General features: G+C 58.1%; 2 protein-coding genes across 5 annotated transcripts in view; both read right to left on the reverse strand.

Annotated features, from left to right (window-relative positions):
- Window positions 1-184, reverse strand: part of LOC114030958 (radial spoke head protein 6 homolog A-like) — a 44808-nt gene extending 44624 nt beyond the window's left edge. The window contains exon 1 of the mRNA XM_027845919.1: window positions 33-184. Within this exon, the coding sequence (XP_027701720.1) occupies window positions 33-184 (152 nt within the window). The remainder of the gene's footprint in view (window positions 1-32) is intronic.
- LOC114030964 (symplekin) lies at window positions 175-27963 on the reverse strand. Of its 4 annotated transcripts, none has more exons than XM_027845926.1 (27): window positions 27908-27963; window positions 23502-23633; window positions 23288-23353; window positions 22669-22722; window positions 22504-22577; window positions 22237-22363; window positions 21002-21251; window positions 20449-20619; window positions 18957-19196; window positions 17208-17362; window positions 16134-16284; window positions 14305-14515; window positions 12745-12895; window positions 9652-9887; window positions 8340-8421; window positions 7847-7960; window positions 7444-7591; window positions 6978-7138; window positions 6599-6707; window positions 5412-5512; window positions 4827-4917; window positions 2913-3014; window positions 2418-2605; window positions 1671-1847; window positions 1316-1411; window positions 609-932; window positions 175-321 (listed from the first exon to the last, which is right to left on the reverse strand). In XM_027845926.1, the coding sequence occupies exons 1-27, from the start codon at window positions 27917-27919 to the stop codon at window positions 184-186; spliced, it is 3861 nt and encodes a 1286-aa protein (XP_027701727.1). In that variant the 5' UTR covers window positions 27920-27963; the 3' UTR covers window positions 175-183. The 4 variants fall into 4 exon arrangements, with proteins under 4 accessions (XP_027701727.1, XP_027701729.1, XP_027701726.1 ...); XM_027845928.1 differs by having other exon boundaries at window positions 651-956; XM_027845925.1 differs by having other exon boundaries at window positions 609-956.
- Between the last annotated feature and the right edge of the window lie 10 nt (window positions 27964-27973).

The following is a 27973-nucleotide window of genomic DNA, read 5'->3' on the forward strand; positions in this document are numbered from 1 at the left end:
CCAGTACTGGGGGAACCCGCCTTCAGACGGACGCCAGCTCAGCCCAACGCTGGGCAGCCCCCTCCCGAACGAGGGCTTCGGAAAGCAACACACAGCCACGGCTGGACCTGACAGGCCTCTTTATTGCAAAGGAACGAACCCTACTCTCCCCACCCCGTATCCCGCCCCCTCCCCCACGGTCCATCAGCTGTCCATCTTGGTCTCCGAAGCCTCCTCCCCCCCTTCCTCCTCTGGGCTGGGCACTGGGGCAGCCTCCTCCCCGGCAGGGCCTGGAGGCTGCGGGCTCCGGTCCTCTTTGGAAGGGACCCCTGCTGGCTCCTCCTGATGGGGGAGGTGGACAAGTTAGAGGAGAGGTGGGGGAGGGAAGGCCTGCCGGTGCTGCCGCCACCCCCCTCCCCGGCCTAGCCAGCCTCAGCTTCTCCCGCTGCAGCAGGCGGTCTGGGGCTCCCTGCTCCTGACTCCCCCAAGCCCCGCCCCACGGATCCTCTCCTCTGAGGTGCTGCCTCCTCCATCCTTCAGGGCTCCCACACCTTCCCCGAAAGCTTCCTGGAGGCTTCCTGAGCTGTCAGTGGTCCCCAGGAAGGGCTGCGGAGGTGTTACTGACTTGCCTTCTGCTTGGGCTGTGGAGGAGAAGAGGAAGGGCGCCCTACCTTCTCAGGCAGGGGCCCCTCCTGGCTCGAGTCCAGCAGGGTGGCCTCTGCCAGCCCCCCATCCTCCTCCATACTGATGAAGATGTTGGGGGCCTCGCCCTCGGCCCCCTCCTCCCGAAAATCCATGGCCTCCTCGGGGGCCGGGGGCCCCGCTCGGGCCGAGGAGGCCGAGGGGGCCGAGGGCAGCAAGGGTTTCATCTTCTGCTCCTCCTCCAGCTGCCGCTTCAGGGCTTTCTCCTGGGCAAGGCGCAGGGCGATGAGGTCCTGGGCTGGGCGCGGGGCCTGGGCCAGAGCATCGAGGTCCTCCTGGGTGGGGGGCGGCAGCTGAAGGCCCCCTGCATCGATGACGCCGGCTCCACCCCAACCCCCACTCCCATGCCCCGTGGCCCTGGCGGCACAGCGGGCAGCCAAGATGGGCCAGGGTCCCTTCCCTCCTCGGAGCCTCGGTTTCCTGGTACGTGGGCACCCAGGGCAGGGGCTGTCTGTGGCATGGCTCTGGGAGGGGGCGGGGAGCAGCTGGGGGGCTGGAACCAGGGCCGGAGAGCTTTGTAAAGGCCTTGACTTCCACCTCAGGGGATGCTGGGCCAGCGGTGGAGAGGCCCAGGAAGGTGGGGGTAGGGCAGGACCCCCTCCCCGCCGCCCCATGTCCACGGCTAAGCTCTCACCTCCTCCAGGGATGCTGGCATCGGCTCCTTGACTTCCATGTCTTGCTTGCTGCTGGCTTCCAGGATGGCCATGATGGAGTTGGGGATGTGGGCTTGCTGCGGGGTCGGGGCATGAGAAAGCAGAGACCCATCAGGTCTTTCTGCAGAACGTCAGGGGGTGGAGGAGAGCCCCACAGCACCCTGGGATCCCGTTCCGGGGCTTCAGGTCTGCCTGGGCACAGGAAGCCCTCCCTCATCACCCCATCCCACAGGCCTTCCCAGCAAGGGCTGCAGCCCCATATCTTCTGGGACGCCTCCAATCATGGCTCTGGGGAGGGAGGGGGTCCTCCCGGTCCCATCTCCCCAGCATGGGTACCTGGTGCGGGGTGAAAGAGCGCACGTGGGCCAGGAGGGGTTCTCGGAGCTCCGGGCACTTGTCAAAGACCGCACTCAGCTGCTGGGGGGGGAGCTGCAGGATCACTTGGAAGCTCTGCGGCTTGGTCCGCTGACAGCACTTGATGAAGCCTTCCCACACCTTGGGGTACTTCCACACCTGTGGCGGGCAGGGGGGAGAAACAGCAAATGAGAGTCGGAGTATCAGAGCTCGGCCCCACCTGATTTTAGAAACGAGTAAGCCAGGACCCAGACAGGGAGAAGGGACCTGCCGAAGGGAAAACCCAAGCGGGAAACAGCCCAGCCAAATTTAAACTGGAGTCCCTGGGCTCCACAGCCCGCGGCCAGGGCCCCTCAGTGTCCCCACTGGAAGGGTGCCCAGCAAACCGCCGCCAACCCCGATTCTTTGCGGTCTTCACCTGGAGCTGGAAGGGCCGGGGCCAGAGGGGCTTGGTGTCCGCGGTCGCACAGACCCAGACAAAAGCCATCACACAGCTGCCCCTCTCACTGCACCAGCACGGTACTGTGGAGCTGCAGGCCCTCCTCCCCAGCCCCTGAGGAACAATCCAGGGGCACTCACCCCCCAGCTGGGCAGTGACCCGGCCTGGCGAGTCCCATGCCCTCTCTGGGCCCGTGCCCCCTCTGCTCCAGCTTCACCCTGAGCCAGACTTCTCCCCACAGCTGGGGGCCCTCGGACCCCGAGGCGGGCCTGGCCCCCGGCTCCGGTCACCTGCTTCATGATGAGCCGGGACAGAATGTTCATGACAAAGCCCCCGAGCCTGGGATACATGGTGAGGGACTGGATGACCGTGCGCATGAGCAGCATGGGGAGGGGGCTCTGCTCCATCAGCTGCTGCATGACCACGGCCAGTACCTCCGACGTGTAGACGTTGCGCTCCGCAAAGCACAGGTTGGTAGCTGTGGGGTGAGAGAGGCCGTCACCCCCAGAGGTCTGTCTGCCTCAGGAGCCCTGGGCTGGGAAGGTGACCCCGGGGCGAGGGGAGGGAGGCAGGACTCCAGCTCCCCCCCCCCAGGCCTTCCCCTGCCCCCTCCCCAAGGCTCCCCAGGCCTTCCCCTGCCCCCTCCCCAAGGCTTCCCAGGCCTTCCCCTGCCCCCGCCCCAAGACTCCCATTCCCACAATGGCCATTGCCTCCCCCCTCCCCAAAGCCAGGCTGTAGGAAGGGAGGAGGAGGAGGAGGAGGAGGGGGCAGGAGTGATTCCTAACCCTTAATGATGGACTTCATGTCACACTTCACAGAATCGATGTTGTGGAGGGCAATGAGCAGCTCCCCTGGATTCAGGGGCGACACCGCTGAGTTCCCTTCACCTAGAAGAAGGAAGGAGGGAAGGTGAGGGCCCACAGTGACAGTGAGAGAACCCTGGCCGATGGGCCAGGCCTTCATCTCCTCCCTGCCTGGGGCACAGGGGGGCCCTCCCAGCTTTTAAGCTCATTCGATGATGACAAGAGCAGATTTCCCTTAGGGCTCACAGAGCCCTGCTGTCCCCCAATGCTGGAAGGCGGCTGCACAAATATCACTGGCCCCACTTCACAGAGAAGGATGCTGATGCTTGGAAAAAGGAAGGGATTCCAGCTCCCAGGATGCTGGGAGACCAGATAAAGGATGGAGGATCCCAGAAGAGAAAAGGACAATTCTGATCACATAAAATTTACTAAGTTTCTCACAAACAAATCAAATGCAACTAAGAAAGAAAATAGTTAACCAGGAGAAAAACTCTTTACAGAAAGTTTCTCATAAAGTTCTCATTTCCAAAATATGGAAGAAACTCATTCCAAATGATAACAAAAAGAACCATTCTTTAATTGAGAAATGGTCAAAGGATATGATCAGAGTTTGCAAGGAAAAGAAATTTCTGGTGGAGAAGCAAATGGGTCCAGCCATTTTGGAAGCAATCTGGAGCTAGCGAGGTCCCCAAGTTACTGAGTTGTGCCTCGGAGATCAAAGAAAAAGGACTTATTTGCATGAAAATGTGGATTTTAAAAATACTGTCCACAGCATGTATTTCCAGGCTCTCCATCTATGGCCTACAGTACTCACTGCGGCTCTTTTTGTGGTGGCAAAGAAAAGCACACTAAACGGGCTGCCCATCCCCTGGGGAATGGCCGCACAGGAGACGGTACCCGGATGCGCTGGAAGAAACCCTGAAGGGGCAACTAGGTGGTGCAGTGGATAGAGCGCCGGCCCTGAAGTCAGGAGGACCTGAGTTCAAATCTGGCCTCAGACCAAACACCTGACACCTGCTAGCTGTGTGACCCTGGGCAAGTCACTTAACCCCAACTGCCTAAAAACAAAACAAAAACAAAACAAACAAACTAAAAAGAAACCCTGAAGGGGGAGCTTTTGGAGAAACCTGGAAGACTGTAGGAACTGATACCAAATGGAGGACGCAGAAGCAGGAAGGGCCTTTATACAACAGAAACAATGCAAAATAATTCTGAAAGACTCAGGAATTCTGATCCACACCATCACCACCTGTGACTCCAGAAGACTCTGACAAATGCCAGGAGGGGATGGACCAAGCATGCTGAGTTAGACCCTGACTTTCAGGCGTGGCCAATGTGGGGATCGGTTTGGTGAACAACGTGTGTGTATCACGAGGGCTCCCCCTCCCCTCACATCCCACTCTGGGGGTCACTGATTTGACAAAGCTGCTGGGATTCAGAGCAGGAAGGGCCCGAGGCCAGGCACGCAGGTGCCCTTCTAATTCCGAGGTGATCGGCTCTCTCCACTACACCAGGTTGCCTCACTGTCCACCAATCTGACCCTTATCACACCCTGGGAGGCCAGCAGAAATCTTTCTTCTCATTCTGCAGATGAAGAAACTGAGGCTCTGAGAGAAGTGAGGCCCGGTCCTACGATCAAAGGTGCCCCTGCTGGACCTGGCTTTGAGTTCTCGCTACACTCGGGTCCTTGGGTGAGGGATTTCAGCCACTTCCTCACGTGGAAGCTGAGAGGGTCTAACCGAACCATCTCCGAGGTCCCTTTCCGCCCTAACCCCAGGCTCTGCACAGCCAAGGTCGCAAGGCTGTGCCCACGACGCGGCCCTCGTGGCGCGGTGAGCGTAAGCTTTGGAAAGTGCCCCACTGCTCTATCCTGCCCCGGCATGGCAGGGCTCTTACCATGCTGCGTGCCCAGCAGGCGGTTGAAGACCTCCTTCACCACGATGGGGTTCAGTTTGATGAGTTTGGGTAAGGCCTGGATCACTTCCTTCTGCAGAGAAGAAGGGGCGGGGGGGGGGTCACCAAAGAGTAGCTCCTTCCTCCCTCGAGACAGGGGAGAGGGCCCCTTCCCCGCAACGAGGAGCATCTGACTGAGGCAGCTCGGCGTGCAGGGAGAAGTCGCTTCTCTTCCTCATCTACAAGATGGGCAGCCCCGTTCCAGTTCTGGACCCTGTGGTCCTCGACACGTCGGGCAGATCTCTTCTGTGCGCTAAGTCCTCGTCTCGGACCCTCCCCTGATCCTCTCCGCAGCAGACCTGGCCCGTCTCCCTTCTCATCCTCACCCCCACCAGGCCCGCAGAGGGCTTCTTCAGCCTGCCCAGACACGCCAGCTCATCACCCGGTGAAGGGTGAGGCGAGGCAGCTATGGGGGGTGGCACAGTGTTCTCTCCCCCCATGTCCCCCGGAGAGCTGGGGAGCCACATCCTGGCCCCTCACGCCCCTTCATCTCTGCCTTGGCTGGAGCGGGCAGAGCCCGGCCCCTACCTTCTCCAGGCCGTTAAGCACGGGGATGAGGAAGCGGACATCCGGCAGCCTCTTGTGGTACAGGTCTCGCACACGCTTCACCAACTCTGGGGAGGGGGGCACTGCAGACACAGGCAGATGGGGGAGGGGGAGAAGCCCCTTACTGAGTCATGTCTCTCAAAGCCTTCGCTCCTTAAATGTAAAGTGTGGCTGCTGACTCTCCTCGAGCCGGGCTGGGACAGACCCTGGAGACCAGAGGTGGTCTGCCTAAGCTCGTGGAGGGAGTGTCTAATGGCGGGGGGCTCTGCTGCCAGGCCCGTGCTGCCCTCCTGTGGTGTTGAGGCAGCCCCCAGGGCTCCTCCACCTCGGGCCCCTCTGCCCTCCCCTCCTCTCGGCTCACCCAGGCCACCGTCGCCGCCTCTATCCCAGCCCCTCTCTAAGCCACCTGCCACACAACGCACTGCTCTGAGCACATCACTCCTCCCCTCAAGAGCTTGGAATGGCTCCCCATTGCCCACTGACTCTGCCTTCAAGGCCGTGTCCCCTCTCATCATGGACTCCTCCCACGTCTACACACACATCTGCCGTGCCTCATTCTCAGCCCAAGTAAACACTGTCTCCGGCCCTGTTCTGGACCTCTCTAATGCTCTCAGGGTACGACAGTGAGCTGGGGGTCTCGCTTCTCCTCCTAGGCTGAGTTTGGTGCAGGCAGGGATGGCACCCCCGTCTCCGTCTGCTGAAGCATCTTTTCCCTGCTCCGTCAAGCCTGTGTCAGACCCTACCTGCCTCCATTCTTCCCCCGAGCCCTCTGGGCTCCTCAGATTTCTCTTGGATAGAACGCTGGCGGGTAACTCTGCTCTGCCTCCTCCCGGCGATGTGTGCATTTAACGTCCATCGGATGGGCAGTACAGTTTCATGCTCTGCACCTCCCTTGGGCCTACCCCAGGGCTCTCCCTTAGGCACCTAATGGTGTTTTTTAATGACTGCCCTGACCTTACAGAGTGTCTCTTTAAAAGAGGAAACACTGTCAGGAGGACTTGAGTTCAAATCCAGCCTCACCTGACACTAGCTGTGTGACCCTGAACAAGTCACTTAACCCGAATTGCATAAAAAACAAAACAAAACAAAACAAACAAACAAAAAAAGTGGAAACGTTGCTGTGTGTCGGCTGAGGGCTGTGTTGAGTGAGACGGGGGAAGGGAAGATACCTTTGTCTGTGAGACTGTGCAGGCAGCGGGTGACCAGGGTCTCGGCCCCCTTGGGGCAGTTTTCCACTAGCAGGAGCAGCTCTGGGGAGTTCATGCCCATCCCTCGGATCTGGAGGGCAGAGGAGTGAGGAGGCTGAGGTCCTGGAGAGGCTGTCACAGGGAGGGGACCTGGAAAGAGCTCGAGGGGGGCTGCTCATAGGATTTAAAGCTATGGAGATTCCAACCAAACCTTCTTTAGCAACAAAGGGCAAAGGTGGGGCAGGGTGGGCCAGAGGAGTGTGGACCCATGAGAGCGCTGGCTGAGGAGATGCCCTTGGACTGAGGACGGCAGGGGTGGAGCCAGCATGGCACCAGCCACAACCCCAGGCCCCCTTCTTACTGGTTGTTCGATGACCCGCAGCACTGTCCGCTTGATGTCAGCAATGGCTTCAGTGTAGACGGCTGCCAGCTCGTGAATAAGCTTGTGGTTCTGGGGCAGCAGGGCCAGGTAGAGGTAGAGACACTGCTTTACCGTCTCCTCTGTCCACGGGGCTGCCACCTCTGCCAGGGAGAGGGGGCAGCTTCAGGACTGGCGGCCCGAGGGCCCCCGGAGGGACAGGGAGCTGGTGATGAAGGAGGAAGTGGCTGAGCAGAGGGGGTTCTGCCGGGGCCAGGAAGACCCCTAGGGGAGCTGTAGTGAGGAGCTGGGTGCACGGAAGGGTGGCAGAGGCGGGCCTCGTCAGCCAGGAGGGGGAGGATGGGCAGGACTGTCTTGGGGGCCGAGCAGGGATGGGGGGAACATGGGAAGGGGATCAGCACCTCGCCCTCTCTTGGGAGGCCCAGCATCGCCTCTCCATGACTCCCACCTGTGTCCTTGTCTGCCCCAAAGAGCACAGACGGTGGGTTGGGGTGGACCAGAAGCTGCAGGTAGTTGAGGGCAAACTTCTCCACGTAGGCCCGAAGCTGCTCTTTCTCATACATGCGTTTGATGAAGAGCAGGGCCTGGGAGCGCACCTGGAGGGAGGGCATGAGGTGACCCGACTGCCCCTCCTGAGGGGGAACCTAAGTGACCCACGAGTCACCCGTGGGCCAGGTGCAAAGAACAAGAAGTGAACTGGGGTCAGGGCAGCATGGGGGCGGGTACAGAGACAGAATGATGGACCAAGGGATGCTGGAACAGGACCCTCCTTCCCCCAGCAGCTCCTGACACGACCCCATGGGCCTGGGAGGGGCCAGCACCTTCCCCAGATGGCCCAAGGAGGGGGCTACCTTGTCCTTCTCATGGGAGCTGAGGTCCAGCAGGACATGGAGGTACTGAAACTGCCGCGCCGGGCGCTTGAAAATCAGGTCTCGGAGGGTCGACATACCCAGGTAGGTGCGGCTCTAGGGAAGGAGGCCACCAGGCTCATCCCCAACGACCGGGGTCAGCTTCCCTCCCTCCCAGGCCCCGGCCCCAGCAGCTGGCACTCTCCCACTTACAGCCGTGCCCCGGCCTCCCACTGGCTCGCTCCACAGATGGAGGGGAGGAAAGAGAAAAGGGGAACCGCCCCATTTGTGTACCTGGGACCCTGCTTGCTCATAGCCTGCCTCTTCTCCCCCCTCTGCCCTCTCCCAGACCAGGAGCCTCCCAAGGAGGGACAGGCCCCATCCTCCTTCTTCCCTGGCGCCCCTCCTGCCCCTCGTCCGTCAGGAATCTGTTCCTGAGCACCGCCAACACGGCAGGCCGGGGAACGGGCCGAGGGGAGGTCCCCACTCTTCTCACCTCATCCTCACAGTATTTCCGAACCACTTCCAAGGCACTCTCTGTGATCAGTGGGGCCTCCAACACCACCTTGGTGAAGATTCTGGAGGGAAGAGGGAACAGACCGTCGTCGTCAGGCGGACACCGAGTGCCCTGCTGCCTCTCCACAAACAAGCGAAGGATCTCCAGCAGCTCCCACCACTTCTGCCCCACCCAGGAGGTCCCCCGGCACCAGACCCTCCCTCCTTCTGCTCTCCAAGGCTGGTCTCGGCTGCCCCGCGTCGTCCTCCCTGCATCATCCAGACGCCCATCTCCTCTGAACCCCCACAGTCCTGTCTGTCCTCGTCATATGCATTTGGGATCACAGGCTGAGAGCCGCAAAGGCCCTCCAGAGGCTAGCTCGTCCAGGTGAGGAAGGCGGGGCCCAAGGTCACACAGGAAGGAAGCGGCAAAAGCAGGACCTGAATCCAGAGCCCATCACCTCTCTCTTGACTGTGTCCTTGGGAGGGCAGGAGTCTCTTCTCCCCCCACCAGACTTCCTCTCTGTTCTCCTGTCCAGCTCAATCCCACCTCCTCCACAAGCCCTCCCTGATGCCTGGTACGCTCCCCACCTTGAGCCTCACATAGTGCCCTGCTGCCACCGCTCAGGTGGGCACCCTTGGCCTCCGTTACGTGCTACCATTATCTTTGTGCCTTCTTCCTGCTAGACCATCACCTCCAGGGCAGGGACTAGCTTTAAACAGGCACCAAATGAAGGGGCAGCTAGATGGCACAGTGGATAGAGCACTGGCCCTGGATTCAGGAGGACCTGAGTTCAAATCCGGCCTCGGACACATAACATTTACAAGCTGTATGACCCTGGGCAAGTCACTTAACCCCATTGCCTAGCCAAAAAAAAAAAAAAAGAGGCACCAAACATAGAGCAAAGAACCAGATTTGGACCTGCTGCTAAGTGGCTATGTGACCTGGGGCCAGTGCAAGTCCTTAGTCCCTCTGAGCCTCAGTTTCCGAGGTTGTAAAATGGGGCAGGCACAGCCCACCTCACAAGGTCACTGTGGGCAGAGCATTTTGTAAACATTAGCGCTGCCGCAACGGGAGTCCTCACAAGACAGAGACGGCCCAGCATTCCCTTCAGCCAATCTGCACTGCCTGCCTCCCCCATGGCTTGGGGGCAAAGAAAGCCCTTTCTAAGCCTGGGAGGCCCTGGAGAAGAGGACCTCCTTTTCCTCCTCATTTCCTAGGCTTCACGTGTCCTCCAGGGCTCTGCCCAAACTGAGCAGGGCCAGAAGCCGGCCGCGTGAGCGGCTGCCTGGGGATGGAGAGGCTCACGCACCCGTCCTTCTGGTCAGGCTTTTCCTGCAGGCCCGAAAGCAGCCGGATGAGGCACGTGTCGTACTTGTCCAGGGTCCCTGCAGGCCCAGCGGCCAGGTAGGCATTGTATTCCTGGTACAGCCAGGCGAAGGCTAGGTCCAGGCGGCCCCGGACGTCTTCCAGAATGAAGGTGAGGACCTCCTCCTTCAGGCCCACCTCGAACTGAGTCACCAGCCTGGCAAGGATCTTCACTCGGACCTTTGGGGAGAAGGGTGGGTGGTGAGATACCCCATACAGGCCCTGGGGCAGGGCCTACCAGCCTCTTGTGGCCTCCCCAAAGAGACCTTCCTCCCAGGCCAGGCCTGTGTCCCCTTGGGCTGAGGCTCACAGAGAGCGGCAGCTGGGCCTCATGTCACACACAACTGGAAACTGAGGGAACGAGCTTTGGAACGGAAAGGACCTCACAAGCAGGGAGGGGACACCCCAGGCAAGGAAGGGTAAGAGTAAGAGAGCGCCACCTGGGACGGAAAGGCAAAAAAAGCAATAACGAGAAACTAAGGCAGGAGGGAGGGGCGCCCATCCAATTCTGGTGAACAAATGTAATGAAAAACTCTGCCTTAAGAAATGGCTGAAGAGAATTCTGAGAATTTCAGGCAGGATGGGCTGAGGCTGTGACATCAGCTAGGAGAATGTCTTAAACGTGGATGACAAAAGGTTAAAAACCCCAATGCTGAGAGACTCTGGAACTCTGGCTGAGGCAGTGACCAGGCAGCCGTGGCTCTGGAGGGCCTCTCGGTGCAGAAAGGGACAGGCGTTGTGGGACACGGCCGGCCACAGGGAGATTCAGTCTGCTGGCCTGTGCCTTACTGTTGTTCCAGGGTAGGTTTGTTTTTCTTGCGGTTCTTAATGGGAGGGAGAGGCATGAGAGGGGGAGGGAGGATTATCTATAATACAAAAGGGAGGGCCATCAAAACATTTTTGTTTTTAAATTTTAAAAAGGTACAGAAGAGAATAGAAGTTCAGAAGGAAGCCCAGACAAGCAGGACACAGAAGAAGCACAGACAAGCAAGACAGTTTTGAAATAAGGTGTGAAATTTATTATATACTAAAAAAATAAACAAAAAACAAAAAAACCCAAAAAACCCAATGGTGAATCCTGGTTTCATACACAATCCTCTTTTTGTGTTCTCTTTGTACACAGAAATGCTTGTTTGGGGGTGTTTAAATTTAAAATAAAATATGAAACTAACAAGGAGTGAGGAAAAGAGAACACCGAGCTGCTCTTGAAAATTCAAGTCACCAGGCCCAGACCCACTGGAAAACTGGCACCCATGCCCAGCAAGCCATTGGCAGCGGTCCTTGGAAGACCCCAGAGCCGTGGCGCAGGACTGCAAAGGGCTTGCCAAAGAAAGGGATGAGAGTGGAGTCTACCACCTTTTACAGGCCAAGGAGTCTGACTTTGGTTTATTATGAAACAGATGGTAAGTGACGAGCTAGAAAAGGAAAACTCGATGCCAAGGATTCACCACGCCTTCGCTGTGTGGACAGGGCTGCTCACTGGGCAGCCGAGCACTTGACCGTCTGACGAGCCCTCCCTGGGGGCAAGACGGAGGCTCTGGACTGGCTAACTGGCGGACCCAAAGCGTAGTCTCCCAAGGCCAGGTCACCATGGAGGGAAGTCCTGGTCGAGGGCCCAGGGAGCCATGCACAAGCCCTGGGTGGTTTCACATGCTTATTGATGACATGGATAAAGACAGACCTCAAATACTTATCAGAATTGCAGAGGACACAAAAATGGGGTCCAGAAATGACTGACGAAATCCAGAGTAATCTTGACAGGCCAGAATTTTGGATCAAATCTAATGAGATGGAGCTAAAGACAAAGTCTGACACTTGGGTTTTAAAAAAATCTACTTGACCACTTCAAGATGGGGGAGATAAGCACTGAGCTTGGAGCCAAGAAGACCTGAGTTCAAATCCAGCCTCAGACACTTACTAGTTGTGTGACCCTGGGCAAGTCACATAACCTTGGCTCGCCTCAATTTCCTCATCTGTACAATGGGGATAATAATAGCACCTACCTCCCAGGGTTGTTGTGAAGATCAAATGAGATATTTGTAAAGTGCTTTTCAAACTTTAAAGTGCTATATAAATACTGGTTATGTTATTATCATGATTAAAAAGACGGGGTTTTAGTGGCTTATAAGCTAAATGAGTCGATGAAGCCCTGGGGGGCTGGGCAGCCCCCAAACGAGTGTGATTTTGGGCTGCATTCTGAGCCACAATGTCCAGCCCTGGGGAGGAGACAGTCCTGATGCACCTATTGCAGGCCCTGGGTTTGAGTACCTGGAGGGCAGTGACCAGGATGGTGTCACACGAGGCATGAACTAGGCGTGTTTAATCTGCAAGACTTGAGGGAAGGATATGACAGCTGTCCTCAGGTAATCTGAGGGCTGTCCAGTGGAAGAGGCTGGTTTCTGCAAACACACAGACTTAGGCTGAATGGAAGGAAATGCCTCCCAATGACAAAAGTGGCTCCCAAAGAGAATGCCACCCCCACCCTCCAATCTCCAGTCAGAAGCTGAAAGCCCACGTATGAGGGGGAGGGGGAGACTCATGAGCATGTTCTGGGACGGCAGGAGAGGAATCTCCAATCCCCAGGGCCAGGAAAGCAGTGGATACCTACTGGGCTTGGGTGCTCTAAGCGGCACACGGGCGTCTGCCTCAGGGAGAGCAGTCTACGGAGGGGACAGGGTGTGTGTGCCAGCAGTGAGACCTCAGGCTCAAAGGGAGGAGGGCAGCCTCAGACTAGCTCAAGGGGACGGTGTGCACATGAGGCGCAGGGAGGAGCTAGTCTGGGGTCTCCAGAGGGAGCGGAGCTTTGAGGAGGGTGATCAACAGAGAAGGAGGACAGGGGTGTGCAGGACTCAAAGCGAGAAGGTAACTCGGTACAATGGGCTTATTTTGATCAATGGGAAAGCTGAGGCCCAAGGAGGCCAATTCTGTGACTTGCCCAAAGCCATTCGGGTGACACAAAGGAGAAGCAGGCCCTCTAACTCCAAATCCCACCTGCGTGTAAGAAGGGGTACGGGGGCAGGAGGCGCTCATCTTGTACCTGGGCCGCACCGCTACAGGCCACAGACTTCTCAGCCCTCAGGATGCGTCTCACGGCCCCCAGCTTCATGCTCTCGATCTGGGCGTCTGTCATGGGCTTCACCACATCACTTAGGCGGAAGATCTTCTTGCGTCCACCCACACCCGTCAGCCTAGAACGAGAAAGGGAAGGGTCAGCTCCACTCAGTCCTAGCGCCAAGAACCCCGGGCATCCACTTGGGCCTCGCCCCTGGTGCACTCCTGGTCCCTCTGATGGGCATTCAGTAAGCACCTTCCTTGGGGGGACCCCTCCAGCCCGCCCCCAGAATCCTGCTTTGTTGCCCCACCCCTGCCCCAGTCCCCACAGCCACAAAGCCATTGATCTGGTGTCGTCCCCCCCCCCATCAAATCCAGCCCTCGATCTCCTCCCTTTCTCAGCCAAACTCCAGGTAAAGCTTGCTGTCTCTGATTCCTCTCCTCTCCCGTACTTTCCAAATCCTTGCAATCTGGGTTTTGGCCTCTTTACTAGAACTGCCGTCTCAGGAGTAAGGAAGGCCGCACTCAGCCCTGGTCCTCCGTGACCTCGGCAGCATGGGACTCAAGGCCAGGCTCTCCTCCCTGGCTGCGGGTGATGCTGCGGTCACTGGCTGTCCTGCTCCACGCCTGCCCCCCTCTGCATCCTTGGCTGCATCTTCGCCCTCCTGACTGGGGGTGGATTCTAAGGCTCTGTCCCGAGTCCTCTGCTCTCCTCTCCCTACACTCTCTCATCTGGGCCTCAGAAGGTCCCCTGGGCTTAAGGATCTCTATGAAGATGCCTCAGATCGACAGCTGAGCTCCAGGCCCCAAACCACCAACTACACAGGAACACGTCACACCTGAATTCCCAGATAGCTCAGTTCACTTGTCCACAACAGAGCTCTCCTCTCCACCCCTACCCCCTCTCCAAAGCTCCTCATTTCCACAAAGTTCTACATTTCTAGCAGCCTACCTTCTGGTCTTCAGGCTTCGTGACCTTGGGGTCATCCTGGATGCCTCCCCTCCCCCCTCCCCCATCCCATCAGTCACCAAACCTTGCCACCCACCTCCCCACCTCTCGCACCTGATTCCTCCTCTGCCCTTCCTGGACAAGTCCCCAAACCTCTCTGGGCCTCAGTCTTATCCTGAGAGGAGCTGACATCGGTGCCAACGTCAGCTCCACTTCTATGATCCTATCCAGGACTGCCCCCACGGACTCTGGGCTAAACGTCACCCCGTCCCTCGTCTCTGGTCTAGGCCCTTTCTGTTCCAAATCTATGAGGCAGTAAGGTGCGAGGTATCTGCAGTTAGAAGCCATGCCACTTCCCGGCTGGTGTACCCCTTAAATCACACAAGCCCGCTGAGGCTCAGTTTCCTCCTTTCCCTAACTTTAGGGCCCATGAGCCTCTTCTACCCAGGGCCTTCCCCAGTGGACCCCTCAATCCTTTCCAGTCCCTCTGGGTCCTCCCAGATTCCCTCTCTCCCAGAGGATGGTGGGAGGTCTTCTGCAGTCTGTCCCAGGCAGGGGGTCGCTGCACGTCTCCCCGACTTCAGGCTGAGGACTCACCGAGGCTGTGTAGCGGGGATGATGGGCTCCGGTCTCCGCTTGGCCTGGGGGGCCTCCTCCTCCAGGGGGCACACAGGGCTCAGTGCCCCAACCACAGAAATGGCCTGCCCCTGCCCCAGCACAGACACACGTCGCTTGATGAGAACGCTTTCGGGCTTTGTCATCTTCTCCTCCTTCGGCTCCTCCTTGGAGTGCTTTGTCTGCTCCACACCTTGGGGAGGCAAGGGAACGGGCTCGTTAAGGGCCAGCCTCCGAGCATCCCCCTCATTCACAGCCCACAGACCCATCAGAGTCCTCCTCACTGCTCCATGAAGCGCCAATGCCTTGGCCTCCCACGGCTGACACTAAAGCTTTTAATCTTAACATCGTCTGTAGCTCCCTAGTGCCAGCGAAGGCCCTCTGCCAACTGGCCCTCCCTGTCCCCCACCCCCGTATTCTGACCTCCAGGCAAACCAGGCAGCTCTGGCCGGGCCCATGCCTGCAGCAACACCCTTACGTGGCACGTGGCTCTGGTAACACTGAGGATGAGAGCTATCTGTGTTCACGTCCTGGCCTCTCCTAACCACACATCTGTTAAGCATTTACTGTGTACAAAGCCCCGTGAGCTCCATGTGTGACCCAACTGGAGGCGCTCTATACATGGATGTGAAGGAGCAATCCTTTCCCAAGCTGACGCTCTGACTTGCCCTGGGCCTGGGCCCTCCTTCCTCTGGCTGTCAGCTCCTCACCACACCTGCCCCTCTCCACCTCCAGTGCCCTGTCCCAAGTCCAGCTCAGGCGCCACCTCATCGTGAGCCTTCTCCGGTCACTCCCCCAGGTAACCTCCGCCTCATCAGAGCTCATGGAGCTGCCTACGTCTCATTCACCACCATTTATGCAGCACCTGCTGTATGCAGAGCCCAGACCTCTGTGCTGGGTGCTGGGTGGGTGGGACGGGCCCTCCCAAGGCTAGCTGACTTGTAGCGAGTATTCAGCACATAGAGGACAAAGGATCGATCCCAACTCCCCATTTTATAAAAGTAGAAACAGCGTCCAGGGTGGGGCACTTGTCCGAGGGCAGCCTCTCCACCTGAACTCCATTCCCCTGTGGCCCTGTCTCACTTGCCCACTAGACTGCTTCAGTTCCACGGGGGCAGGCAGGCCAGCTTGAGTGGCTCTGGCTCTGCCATTCCTGGGCACAGGGAGGAATTTCATGGAATCACAGGGTTGGACTTGGAAGGACCTTAGAGGCGACTGTGCCTAATGCTCCCATTTGGTAGATGAGGAAACTGAGGGTAGGAAAGGTGAGGGGCCTCGCCCGAGGTGCCGAGCTCAGCTGGGAATCAGGCCTCTGGCTCCAAAGCCAGCTCCCTTCTATGTCTGCTGCATTCAGTCTTAGCTGTGGTCGTGTCCTATTTCTGACTCTCCCCTGGCCCCGTCCACCGGGCTCCCCCACAGGGCTGAGGTTGGAGGTCCCTGCCCCACGGCCCAGGCTGAACTGGCCTCTTGTTCTGCTGCCTCATGGCCCCTTCCCCGAAAGCACAGGCTCCAGCTGGGAGCCCCAGGACCCAACGGGACCGGACGGACTCCTCTTCAGACAAAGCGTGTCTCCCCAACGGCTACAGCTCGGACTGTCCTCAGCACCTCGGCCCTTTTCCACCACGGCCTCGCAATGAGGGTCCGGTCCCCTAGGGGCCTTCCTGTGTGGCTCCGATCAGGGGCTTTCTTCAGTGCCAGTGGCAGCCTTTCTCTCGGCTGCTGGGGTCTCTCTGGTGCTGGCCCAACCTCGTCCCCTCTGGCTCTGAGCCTATGTACTGGTGCCCTCTCCACCCCTTTCCCCACAAGCCCACCTGGCCCCAGACCAGCTGCAGTCATCTGGGTGGCCATGAGCCGGGCCAGGTGCTTGATCTGGGCATCCGTGCCTGCCGACTCCACTGGCGTGTAGATGGCCTGGAAGGAGGCTGGCATGACCTCAGGTAGGTACACCATGCTGATGAGCACCTGGGGGAAACAGCGCAGGGTCAGGGCCTGTGGGGGGTGCCCACGATCACTATCACATTTCCACCATGCTTTAGAGAACATTTTCCTCACAGGAACCCTGAGGCAGGCTGAGGAAGGATTATTATCCCCATTTTACAGAGGAGGAAAAGTAAAGTGTCTTGTCCAAGATCACTTGGCCAGGACTCCAAGTCAGATACCGTGACGCCATCTACGGTTCTTCCCATGACTCTATGCCAGAAAGGAAGAACTCTTCCATCCCTGGTGGGAGGGTCAGGGAGGGCGATGGAGGAAGGTGTACCGTCTGGCATACTGGCCAGGAAGCCGAGAAGAGAAGACCACAGACCAGGGGATTCTGAAGCCCCAACACCAAGGACCAAGACAAAGTGGGGAGGCGGAGCCCTGAGAAGTGGCTCTGGTGTAGGGTGTGGTCATAAAGCCTGGCCCTGCTCCTCCCTGGGGGCGGGACCTGGGACCAGGCACATCTTCCGTGGGCCTCTACAATGACCAAGTTCAGCCTCACCCCAACTACAGGCCCAACAACCATAAACCTCTCGACTCTACAAGGGAGAAAAAAGGGCTGAACTCCCCACAGGCAGGAATAAGAACATGGTGAGGACCACAGGTGTCACAGGCCCTGCCTGAGGTCACAGAGGCAGCAACACTCACAGAAGGACCACCCCTGCACCTGGGGAGGCTGTACTGGTTTCGGGGAACGGGGGTCTGGCACAGGGACATCCGGCCCAAGGAGGCCTGGCAGGCAGCGGGAGGAGGCGCCGCTGCGGGGACCAGAGCCTAACCTCCTCCTCCTCTGCTCAGCCCCCGAAGCAGGGGACACCACTTCCTAATGACCAGAACGGCCCCCCCCAGGGCCAGCGGCCCCTTTGAGCAGCCCTCTCCCACGGCCCCCGGGCCCGGCTGCGCACCAAGTTGGCCACGTTGTCGGGCGTCAGCAGAGGCTGCAAGAATTCCGCGGTGATGTCAGTGTCGGACTGGGCTCCGCTCTGGGCTGAGGCTTTCGAGGTCCCCGAGGGGCCGGGCTCCATGTCTTTGTCCTCATCGTCCTCACCGAGGGCAGGCTCTGCAGGGAAGGGGAGATAGGAGAAGCCGCATTCCTCAGGCACTTGAAGCGCCACCACAGAATGATGTCCTCACAATAGGCCTGTGAGGTAGACAGAACAGTAGAAGGCAGGAGGCCGCGGCCTCGCCCCTGCCCCTCTGCCGGCGTCCCTCCCCAGCCGGCTTCCTCCTGCTGGAGCCGTTCTCTGCCCGAGGAGACGCAGGGCACCTTTTATAGGAGGATGTCTGTGTTCTGCTTGGCCCCAGAGCCCAGGGCAGAGGTTACAATGGAGAGGTGGGTTCTGGCTTGACATTAAGCTCGTTTGCTCAGGCAAACGTCCTAACGACTAGAGCTGTGACAAGACCAACCTTGGGGGTGCGGGGTTCCCCTACCCAGAGGCCAGAGGACCATTTGCGTTGGGGACCCACACAGGCTCTCACATTCTGTGATTCCCCACAAGAACACGGGACCTGGCACCCCAGCCTATCCCCCTTCTCCACCCCTTCAGCAGTGAGGCTGATGGCACCACCAGGGAACGGGGGAGGCTCACAGATGTGACTGTCAAGTCCCCTGAGAAAGCACATCCCTTGTTACTAATCTGATTACTGCCCTGCTCTTTTCCCACAGTTTACAAAGCCCATTCTGGTAACTGCTCTCAAGCATCTGACCTTCAGGTACAAAGGAGGAGCCCTTGCCTCAGAAAGGCTAATTACAGGATTAGAGCAAGGCCACAAGGTGAGGAGACGTCAGCGACGGGACGTGAAGCCAAGGCGTCCTGGCTCCTGGTACGGGACTGTTCCACGCTGGGCTGGGCCCCCTTCCCAGCTCAGTCCCGTCCTCTTCTTCCCCATGGCCACTGAGTCCCAGTTCCGCAGTGCACCTTCTCATTATCTGAGCCTCAGGACGGGCCCAGCAGCCTCACTAGTCTAGCCCCTGACTTAAAAGGAATCCTCATTCCCACACCCCCAACCCCATCATCCAGCCTCCCAGGAAGGGGAGACCCCCGCCAATCTCCAGACAGCTTGGGCCAGTTCTGGTCAGCTCTCAGGGTAAGAAGAGTTCCCTTACATCACACCTAAATATGCCTCTTTTCAACTTCTACCACTCCTTACTTCCAATTTCACGCCCTAGAGCCAAACACAATATCCACACAGGACAGACCCTTGGGGATCTGAAAAGTTACTGCATACCCCCGGAATCTTCTCCAGTCTAAGCATTCTTACTTCTTTCCACCGATTCTTGTCTGGTATGGACGTGGGGCTCTTCATTTCCTGGCTGCCCTTCCCGGCACGTTCCTTAGTTTACCCATCACTTAATACTCCCCCCAGGGTCGGACCAGGGCAAAGGCCTGGGTACCATCACCCCCAGGGTTGAAGGTGTGCCTCTCCTCTCCTAAGGAGGCCCAGCATCCCCTGGGTCATCATCACTCTGGGAAGGAGGCAGCACAGGGGCGCGTGGAGAGCTAGGAAGTACGTGGCTGACCCAAGCCTTGGAGACCATACAGCTTCGGAAATGGGAGGGCCCTCACAAACCTCTAGACCTTCAGAGAGAATGAGGCTCTGAGAGGCATGGTCCCAGAGGAGTCAGGGAGGGGTGGCTCACCCCTCTGGCTTACCTAGCTTCATCTTCTTAAGGGCCGAGTCTGGGTCATCTCGCTGGCGTCTCCGAGGTTCTTTCCCCGTGGGCATGTTTCTGGCGATCTCAGCCTGGGGGGTGCCCAAATCTACCAGGAGGGTGGTGATTTGGGCCTGGAACTCACAAGACGCTGGATGCTTGAGGACACTGAGCAGGTGTAACTTCAGGTTTTTCCGCACGCTGCTCACCTGAGACTTGGCCAGGGTCGGTGGCAGGTTGGCTGCAGGAGGAATGAGACCCACAGGGATTCAGGGAGTCATGCTCTCCAAAGCCCAGTGGCCAACCCAAACCCTCCTGTCTGGACCTTGCCCACCCTGCCCCCTGCAGACTCGGAGAGAAAAAAAGGGAGAATTCGTGTGGCCTGAAGTCGATGTGCCCGTGACCCTCTTGCAATCCCCACCCTGTGACTAAAGTTCTGTATCTCGTGCCCCAAAGTCCCTAAGATGGGAGTGAGAGTGAGAAGAGAGGGCCATGAACGTCCCCATCCTCCCATCCCTCCATCTCCATGTCTTCCACAGTCAGAAAGCCAGAGAAAAGAGAGGGGAAGGCAGGGGAGAAAAATGAATGGGGAGGAGGGAAGGGAAGGCGGTAGGAAGTCTCCTGGCACCTTCTCAGTCACTGGCCCCACGTGATCTCAGGGACTCAGGCTCAGCACCTTCTAGCCACCTCACACCCTCCCCTCTTCCTGGACCTTCCCCATCCAAGCAGTCACGGAGCCTCGGCCCCCCTCCCCGGTTCTCTATTCCCACGGTGCCCAAGCAAACCTCAGCCTCTTCCCTTGTCTGGCCCCATCGCATCCTGTCGGTTGGGTGTCCTCATCAACATCTCTCATGGATGGCGCCCCTCCTCCCTATTCCTCAGCCTCTCCCTACCCAGACTGTTGCTCTTCCTGCCTCGGGCTCCCCCCTCGCCAATAGACTTTCCGCACCAACCACCTTGGAGCCACGCTGATAACTGGTGCACAGACGTGACCACCACCTTCCTCTGCTTCCAAATCTGCAGTGGCTCCTGGGGCTTGGAAGTCAAGCTCACAATGCCGAGCCAGGTACCAGGCCCCACGAACCAGACCGTCTTCGGCCCCCTCCACATGACCGGCACTTCCCTTCCTTGGGGCATTTTCCTGCTCCCTGCCCTCCCTACCTCTGCCCATGAGATTCCTACATACTCTTGAAAGCTCAACCCAAATGTCACCTCCTACCTAAAGCCCCTTGTGCTGTCCCACCCAGCCCTCCGTCCGCCTGCCTCTGCAGAGGAAGGCCCCTGATTCTCATCTGCTCCCCTACGCCATGATTTACCTGGAGAGCTCTGCCTCTCCTACCAAGGTGTCCCCTGACCACTTCAGGCTAAGCTAGGGAGGTAATTAGGTGTGACAAGGGCGAAAGAGAGGACTGGACGTCGAGGAGAGGGAGAAATCGAAAGACGACGCGGCCGAGGCGAGCAGTGGAGCTGGGACTGATCATGACCCTACTCACCGTGCAAGGTCTCATAGGCCTGGATCACCTCGGACATGAACATGGGCCGCTGACGGGCAATGTTGGCCAGAGAGCCCAGGGCAGTGGTCAGGTTGATGGAGGAGATGGCCGGGTGAACCATGAACTTCAGCAGCTGTTCAAGGGCCGCTTTGCCCTCCTCCCAGAGCAAATCTGAGCGAGGAGGAGGGGAAACAGTTCAGATCTCCACCCCTGGCCACCGGCGGGGAGAGAGCTGTGGGCCCCAGAGCCCGGGACATGACGCCCTGGATGCCTGGGCCTCTCCAAAAGCCTCTCCCTCCCCTCCAGGACGGACGATACAATGCAATCGTGGGTCATGTTAACAGAAGGCTATTGTCCTGCCCGGGGGAGGGGACAGGCCTGCTATTCTCTGCCCTGGTCACGGGCAATGACTCTCTAAGACTTCGATCTGGAAGGAACCTTAGCCTACGAGACGACCTGGAGCTGGAAGGAAGCCCTTGCTAAGGAAAGGCCTGGCCAGGATTTGAGCCATCTCCCCCTGCTCAGTGCCCCCTGCCCCAGGGCTGCCCCTCACTGTAGTTGATGTAGGGGTGGTCCCGGGGGATGCGGTCCAGGCTAATGTCGTGCTTCTGCCGTCGAGGCACTTCCGAGTCGGCCATTCGGGGGGACAGGGTGACGATGAGGCCTTCCACAAACTTGATGGCGTGGGTGCGGATACCGTCGTTGTCTGAGTCCAGCAAGAGGATGATGTCCGCCGCCATGGCGGACATCATGTCCCAGCAGGCTTCCTGTAGCTCACTGATGATCTTGGACTTCACCATCCACTGGGCCAGCGTTAGGGGGAGAGACTGAGGGTCAGGCTGGCAGGGCCCAGTCACGCCTCCTGTTATCCTTCCAGACTTATTTCCCATTTTCTCCCCTCACACCACTGATGGTCCAGTCAAACCCACCCTCTCCTCGGTGGAGGACACGGTCCCTCCTTCCCCACCCCCGCCGGTCTGAGCTGCTCGAGGGGAGGACCTTGCCGTTCCCCAGTCCCATCGCCCCCACGGCTAGTGCTGTCCCTTCTCAGCGGGTGCTTAATAGACGTGTCGGACGCCCCCGAGGACCCTAGAACGTGAAGCCGGAAGGGCCCTGGGAGATTACTTAGTCCCCTGTCTTCGTCTTATAGACGCCCAAGGTTCCCTAAGTCGGGCCAGAGCCAGGGTTCAGCTGGAGCTGCCTTTCGCGGGCCGTCTTCTCAGCTCCGGCTCCTGCTCAGTCCCCATCTCGGCCCTTCCATCCCAGGCTGACGGAGGCTTCTCTCTGACCCTTGCTGCTACCTCTGCCCAGGTGCTCTGGCCGGCACTCCAGCCCGCCCCCACTCGCTTGGTCCCCTACGTCCCCTTCCACTGCCGCTCCAGACCAGGCTTGGTCCTGGCTCTCCCACCCAGGCTCCGGCCCACCCTGGGCAAAGCACGCCCTCCCTGTCCTTCGCCATCCTATCAGCAGGACGATAGGTTCTAGTGCAGAGATCACCCTACTCCACCCTCCATTTGGCAGATGAAGAAACTGAGCCCTAAAGAGGCCGGAAGCGAAGAGTCTTCCTACAGACCCCACAGGTCATAAAGAGCAAGGCCAGGATTTGAACTCGGGTCCTACGACTTCACATTGCCAAGACTCACTCAGCCCAGGAATTAGTCAACAAGCATTTATTAAGCACTCGCTCTGTGCCAAGGACTGGGAACACAAAGGAAACCACCAGCACTGCTGGGCCCTGCCCTCGAGGAGCTTCCATTCTAACCAGTCGGCCACAGAGGGAGGCCTCACCTGCAGGGCGACCTTGTAGAGCTGCGTCATGGTCAAGATGGCCTTCTTCACCACGTTCACGCTCTCGTCCCGCAGCAGCATGTTGAGGTTGGCGATGAGCTTCAGCAGCAGCTCGATGTCCCGTTTGCTGCAAGGCAGAGTCAGGCAGGGACTGAGGGCGGGGTAGAGCGGATCAGGGTTGGGGGATGGTCACAGGGCCCCCGTGAGGTGGACAGGGAGGACAGGCGGGCCCTCGGCCCCCAGCCCCAGCGCATCTGTGAGCCCTACCAGGCCTCTTCGATGAAGCCGATGACAAACTTGCGCACCTCAATCGACTTGTCTGCCTGGAAGGCGATGATCTCCTGCCAGGGAGGGAAGAGCAGGCGTGTTGGGCCTGGCCGCTCTGGCTCAGCCCCCTCCCCTCCCTGACTGCCCCGGGCTGAACTCACTCACATCCAGGAAGTTATCCAGCAGGGTTGGATCCTTATTTATGATCAGCTCCTGGACCTATATGGAGAAGGGAACAGGGAGGAAGGTAAAACGGGGTCAAATGGCCTAGTCCGGGCCCATCTGGCCACACGTGCTAGGCCAGCCCAAGTTCCATCCAGATCATTGCTCACAGAATCCTATGGTGCAACCTCTGAACACAGAACAGCAAAACTGGGAGAGACTGATGACCATCTGGTCCACTCCCTCACTTTATAAACAGGGAAATGGAGGCACAAAGTGACTTCCAGAGTCTCACACAGTGGTTAGAATTTGAAAGGGCGTCACGTGGAAAATCCTGACTCGTACTCCAGGCCCCAGAGGGCAGGACCAGGCACAGGGGGAGCTGCACGAAGGCAGACTGAGGATGGATGTCAGGAAAACTTCTAACGTGGAGATGAGTGCTAAAGGGCAGTGGGCTGCTTCTGGAGGCCTCTGAGACCCTTTGTGTACTGACTGCACCAGATCCAGGACCTGGGGGAAAGCCTGCCCTCCTCTCTCCTCCTCTTCTATCCACTCCAACCTCCACAGGCGGCCCTTCCCAGACTCCTGGGTCCAAGGTCTTACCCCACCCCTCCGGCGTCACCTGTTTGAGCACTGTGATCTTCGAATCATTTGCAATCAGAGCGGCCTGGTTCAGAAGATCTACCACCTGCCAAGCAATGAGGGAAGAGCTGGGGATCCCCAGCCCTACGCCCCCACCCTTGAAGCCCTCCACACCAGGCCTCCATTGAGCCATCCTGCTCATCTCCCCATGACTTGGGCTCCCCCATCGGCGGCAGCCCCGGACAAGTTCTCACCCTCTCAGAGGTGGTCATGCCGTCAACGCCGCTCCCCTCCTCCTGGGTGAAGAACTGGGAGGCCACGCTCCTGCGGGTGACGCTGTCCCCACTCCCGCTCCCACTTGCCATGGCTCCAGGTAGCTCCTCACCCTGAAGGGAGGAAGGGCACAGGACTCTGAGGATTCGGGATGGCTCTCCCACTCCCCTCCCCCCTTCTAAACTCTGCCTGACTCTCGTCTGCCATCTCAGCCCGTGTGGGAGAGGACACCAGCCCCGACGGGGAACTGCCCTTTGCTAGGCCCTTAAGGTGGACCCGGCTGCTTCTTCCCGGCCCACAAGATGCTGATGACCCCGCAGAGGCCCTGAAGACCTGCAAAGCACTTTTCGGAGATCTCACGCGAGCCTCACAACCGATGGAGGTAAGTTCCATTCTCCACACTTTACAGAGAGGAAACTGAGGCACAGAAAGGTTAAGTGACCTGCTCAGAGTTGCCCAGCTGCTAAGTACCTGAGGAAGGATTTGAACTCCTACCTACCAAAGCAGACTGAGAATGGGTGGGGGAACTAACTGACCTCAGGCCACAAAGCCAGGAAGGGTCCAAGGTAGCCTTCCTGAGCCCACCCCACATCCATTAGGGGATGCTGTTGCCTGCCTTTTGGAGGTGGGGTGGGAAAGGTCACACAAAGGCCAGCCCTCTGAAGCAAAGAGGTGAGGATTCCCTGGATTCAAACCTAGGCTCTGCTACTTAAGGCCCCAGGAGATCTTGGTGAGTCATTTCACTGTGGGCCTCAGTTTCCTCATCTTTAAAATAGGAGGGTGTGGAACAGATACGGTCTTAAAGCCATTGTAATTCTGACATTTGTGTTAGATACTTTCAAATATCTTGCATCTCCAGTGTGATGCAATGTAGTTTTGGATTTAGTCAGAGGTCCTGGGTTCAGGTCCTGCCCTTTTACCTCAGTCACCTTGGGCCCGAGGGAACCAGAGTGGATGGCTTCTAAAGTCCCTCCCAGCTCTAAATCGATGACCCCATGACCACATGTGGCCAAGGTTGCCCTTAGACTTGGAAGCTTAGGACTACATGTGGAATGCTAGATTTTCTCCACCCTGACCACTGTGGCTGTCCTCAGTGAATGTGAGGAGGCCCGAAGCACCCCCAAGTCAGATCTTGTCTTCGCCAGCCCAGCCAGGGGAGGCCGTGATGGGATGAGCCTCGAACACCCTCATGCTTCTCTCAATGTTTCTAAGCCCTTCCTGTGAGGGCCTGACTCGAGAACTGAAGCTGCAGAGGCTGATTTTAGCTCAACATAAGGAAAAACTCAGCACTGCGATGGATAGAAAGAGGAAATGGACCAGGGTTGTGATATAAAGAAAGCCCCATGGAGAAAGTATCCCTGCCAATGTTCACAGGTCAGCATTTTCTTGCCAATTCTAATTTTAGGGGCACCCTAGGGCTTACAGGACTGAACTACAGTCTCTCAGATGCAGAACTTGCACCCTGGTTGTCTTGGCCCTGAGGCCAGCTCTACCCACTACTCCATGAGGCCTACTCCAAAGGCTGGCTGCCTCAGGAGGTACTAAGCTCCCCGGCACTGAAGGAGTGAGATAACATCCTGGGACAGCTGAAGGGGGTCCTGGGCAGGGATGGGAATAAGCATTTAGATAGCACTTGCTATGTGTCAGGAACTTGACATAAATGATCTCATCTGATCCCTGTGAGGCACTGTTATCACCCCCATTTTACAGCTGAGGAAACTGAGGCAAAACAGAGGTTAAGTGACTTGCCCAGGGTCATACAGCTAGACAGTGTCTGAGGCTAGATTTATACTGGGATTTTCCTCTGCACCACGCAGTCAGTGGCTGAGCCAGGATTCAGACCAAGCACTCAGATCCCACAACCAGGACCCTTCCCACTACTCTACGATGTCTCTTGTAGGCGCTGGACCGGATAATTCCCGAGATGACATGAATCTAGGAATCTATGTGCTCACTGAAGTTTTCAGAATGGGCTCCCTGCCTGGGACTCGGGAGTCCAGGGTCCGCAGAGCTCTTCCCTCCCCTGCGAGCTCAAAGGAGTCTGGGACTGCCTGAACTTCTCTACTTTTGGCTTTTGGGGGAAATCTCCTGGTCCCCTGGGATTCGGGGACAAATCAGAGGTCTGTGGCCAAGCCAGGGCCACGAGACATAACTGATGATCTCATTTGTTCTCCTACTTCACAGGCTAGGGAACAGCAGACAGCTCCCAAAGAAAGTCTCCATCTCTGCCCTTCCCCTATCCACGAGGACGGTTTGCTGGCCAACATCAGCCTCCCCTCGTTTCCCTGGCCCTCCAAACTGGAAGAACCCTGACAACATCCAACTTCAGAGACCAGAGATCCCTCGGAATAAGGGTAGCAGCTCACGTTTATATATATAGTACTTTAACGTTTTAGGGAATGTGTGAAAGCTCAAAAGGGACCTCTGAGATCATCTGGTTCCCCTCTCCCCGCCCCTCTTAAACACTCAGCCTGTTCTAATTATTCATCTATCTGCTGGTGGGTTATCATCCTAAACTCCCTCTAGAACAGGCTCTCATCCATCTTTGTGACACCTACAGCTCTGGTTGACTGACCCTCCCATTTTATAAGAGGTCCCACCCACCTCAGCCTAGCTTATCTCCTTACCTGGAGAATGCTACCTATGCTCTCCCACTCTCCCCCCTCTCCTCCCCATGTTGTCCTCCCTCCAGTGTTCTCTCCCATTCTCCTCCCCAAACCTAGTAGCAGCTAACATCTAAAACATTTGCAAAGCGCTTTACCTACATTATCCCATTTGGTCCTCACAACAACCCTGTGAGGTAGGTGCTATGGGCACTATGATCCCCATTTTATAAATGATAAAAGTGAGGCTTGGGGAGATTAAGTGACTTGCCCAGGGTCACACGAAATTTGAACTCTCCTGGCCCTCCCCACTAATCACCACAAAATGGTCCTTCCCTTTCCCCCTTCCAGGACAGGTAGTTTCCTTCAGCCCATACAGGTCTCTCTTGCCCCACCGTGTCCATAATGGTCCTCCTCCACTGTGCTCTGGGCAGTCCAACAAACAAAATGGTGCCTCCCCCCAGCTCCCTCAGTGTTCAGTTCCAATCTGTCCCCAGTTCACCCCCTACCCCAGTCTCCCATCACCCTTCCCAAAGGTATCTGCATCCCCAAAGCTATCCCTACTCATCGCCCCTCACCATCCCCCGACGCTGCCCAAAGTTTTCTCTTCTCCCTAATGATCTCTGCTACACCAGGGTTCTCCCCCACCCACCAGCCTTTACCCCTTCCCCCACTAGTCTCTACCTCCCTGGGGCTCTCTCCTCCATTCTCCCTAATGGTCTCTTCCTCTCCAATGTCATATTCCCCCTACCTTAATAGTCTCTACCACCCCAGGGCTTTCTCTCTGGCCCCCCAAGCCTCTGTAACAATCTCTTCTCAAGATTCACAGTGGCTCCTCGCCCCCTCTTCTTCAAGTGATGTCTCCCAGCTTCCCCCATTCTCCCCAGTGGTCTCTACCTCGCCAGGGTTCTCTTCTACCCTATGTATTTTACCAACCCAGCGTTCCTCCCACAATGGTTTCTACCACCCCAGGTTTTTCTCCCCCCCCTTCTCCCCAATGGTCCCTACCTCCCCCGGGTTCTCTCTCTCCCCCCCATTCTATCCAGTGGTCTCCACCTCCCCAAGGTTCTCTTTCCCTCCCATTCTCCCCAATGGTCCCTACCTCCCCAGGGTTCTCTTCCCCCCCAATTCTCCCCAGTGGTCCCTACTAGCCCAGAGTTCTCTTCTCCCTCCCCCCCATTCTCCCCAGTGGTCTCCACCCCCCAGGTTCTTCCCCCCACCCCATGGTCTGTCCCCAGGGTTCACACACGCGCCCCTCTCCCGCGTTTCCATTCCCCCACGGCCTCTGCTCAGGGCTCACTCACGCATTCCTCCCCACACACGATGATCTCTCCCACCGTGACCAGGGTTCTCACACACTGCCCCTCCCCCAGTTCTGTCCCCCTGATAGGCCCCACCCCCACGGTCCCTCTTCGGGGCTCACATTCCGGCCCCCCCCACGCGTGATGGTCTCTCCCATCGTGAGCCCCCCCCCAGTCGTCTCCACCTGCCCCGGGTTCCATCCGCCTCGGAGTTCCCACACACACGCATTGCTCTGTCCCTCTGCCCCCCTCACGCACGATGGTTTCGCCCATTGCTCCCCTCTTCCCAATGAGCTGCTCCTCCACGGGGTTCTGCGCACCCACCCCCACCCCGTCATGGTTTCCTTTTCCCTAGGGGTCCGAGTGCTGCTGAGGCCGCCCTCCTCCCATCCTCTTCTATTCTCCCTCTTCGCCCCCTGTCCTCTTTTCCCTCTCTCTTCCTCCTTCCCCCTCACGCCGCCCTCGGCAGCGCCTCCTCCTCACAGCCGCCGCCATCTTCGGGCCGACTGCCGATGCCCCTTCTGCGCAAGCGCGACCCCGCGAGGCCCG

This window comes from Vombatus ursinus, unplaced genomic scaffold (genome assembly GCF_900497805.2).
Source record: "Vombatus ursinus unplaced genomic scaffold, bare-nosed wombat genome assembly UNPS02015030.1, whole genome shotgun sequence".
NCBI lineage: Eukaryota > Metazoa > Chordata > Mammalia > Diprotodontia > Vombatidae > Vombatus > Vombatus ursinus.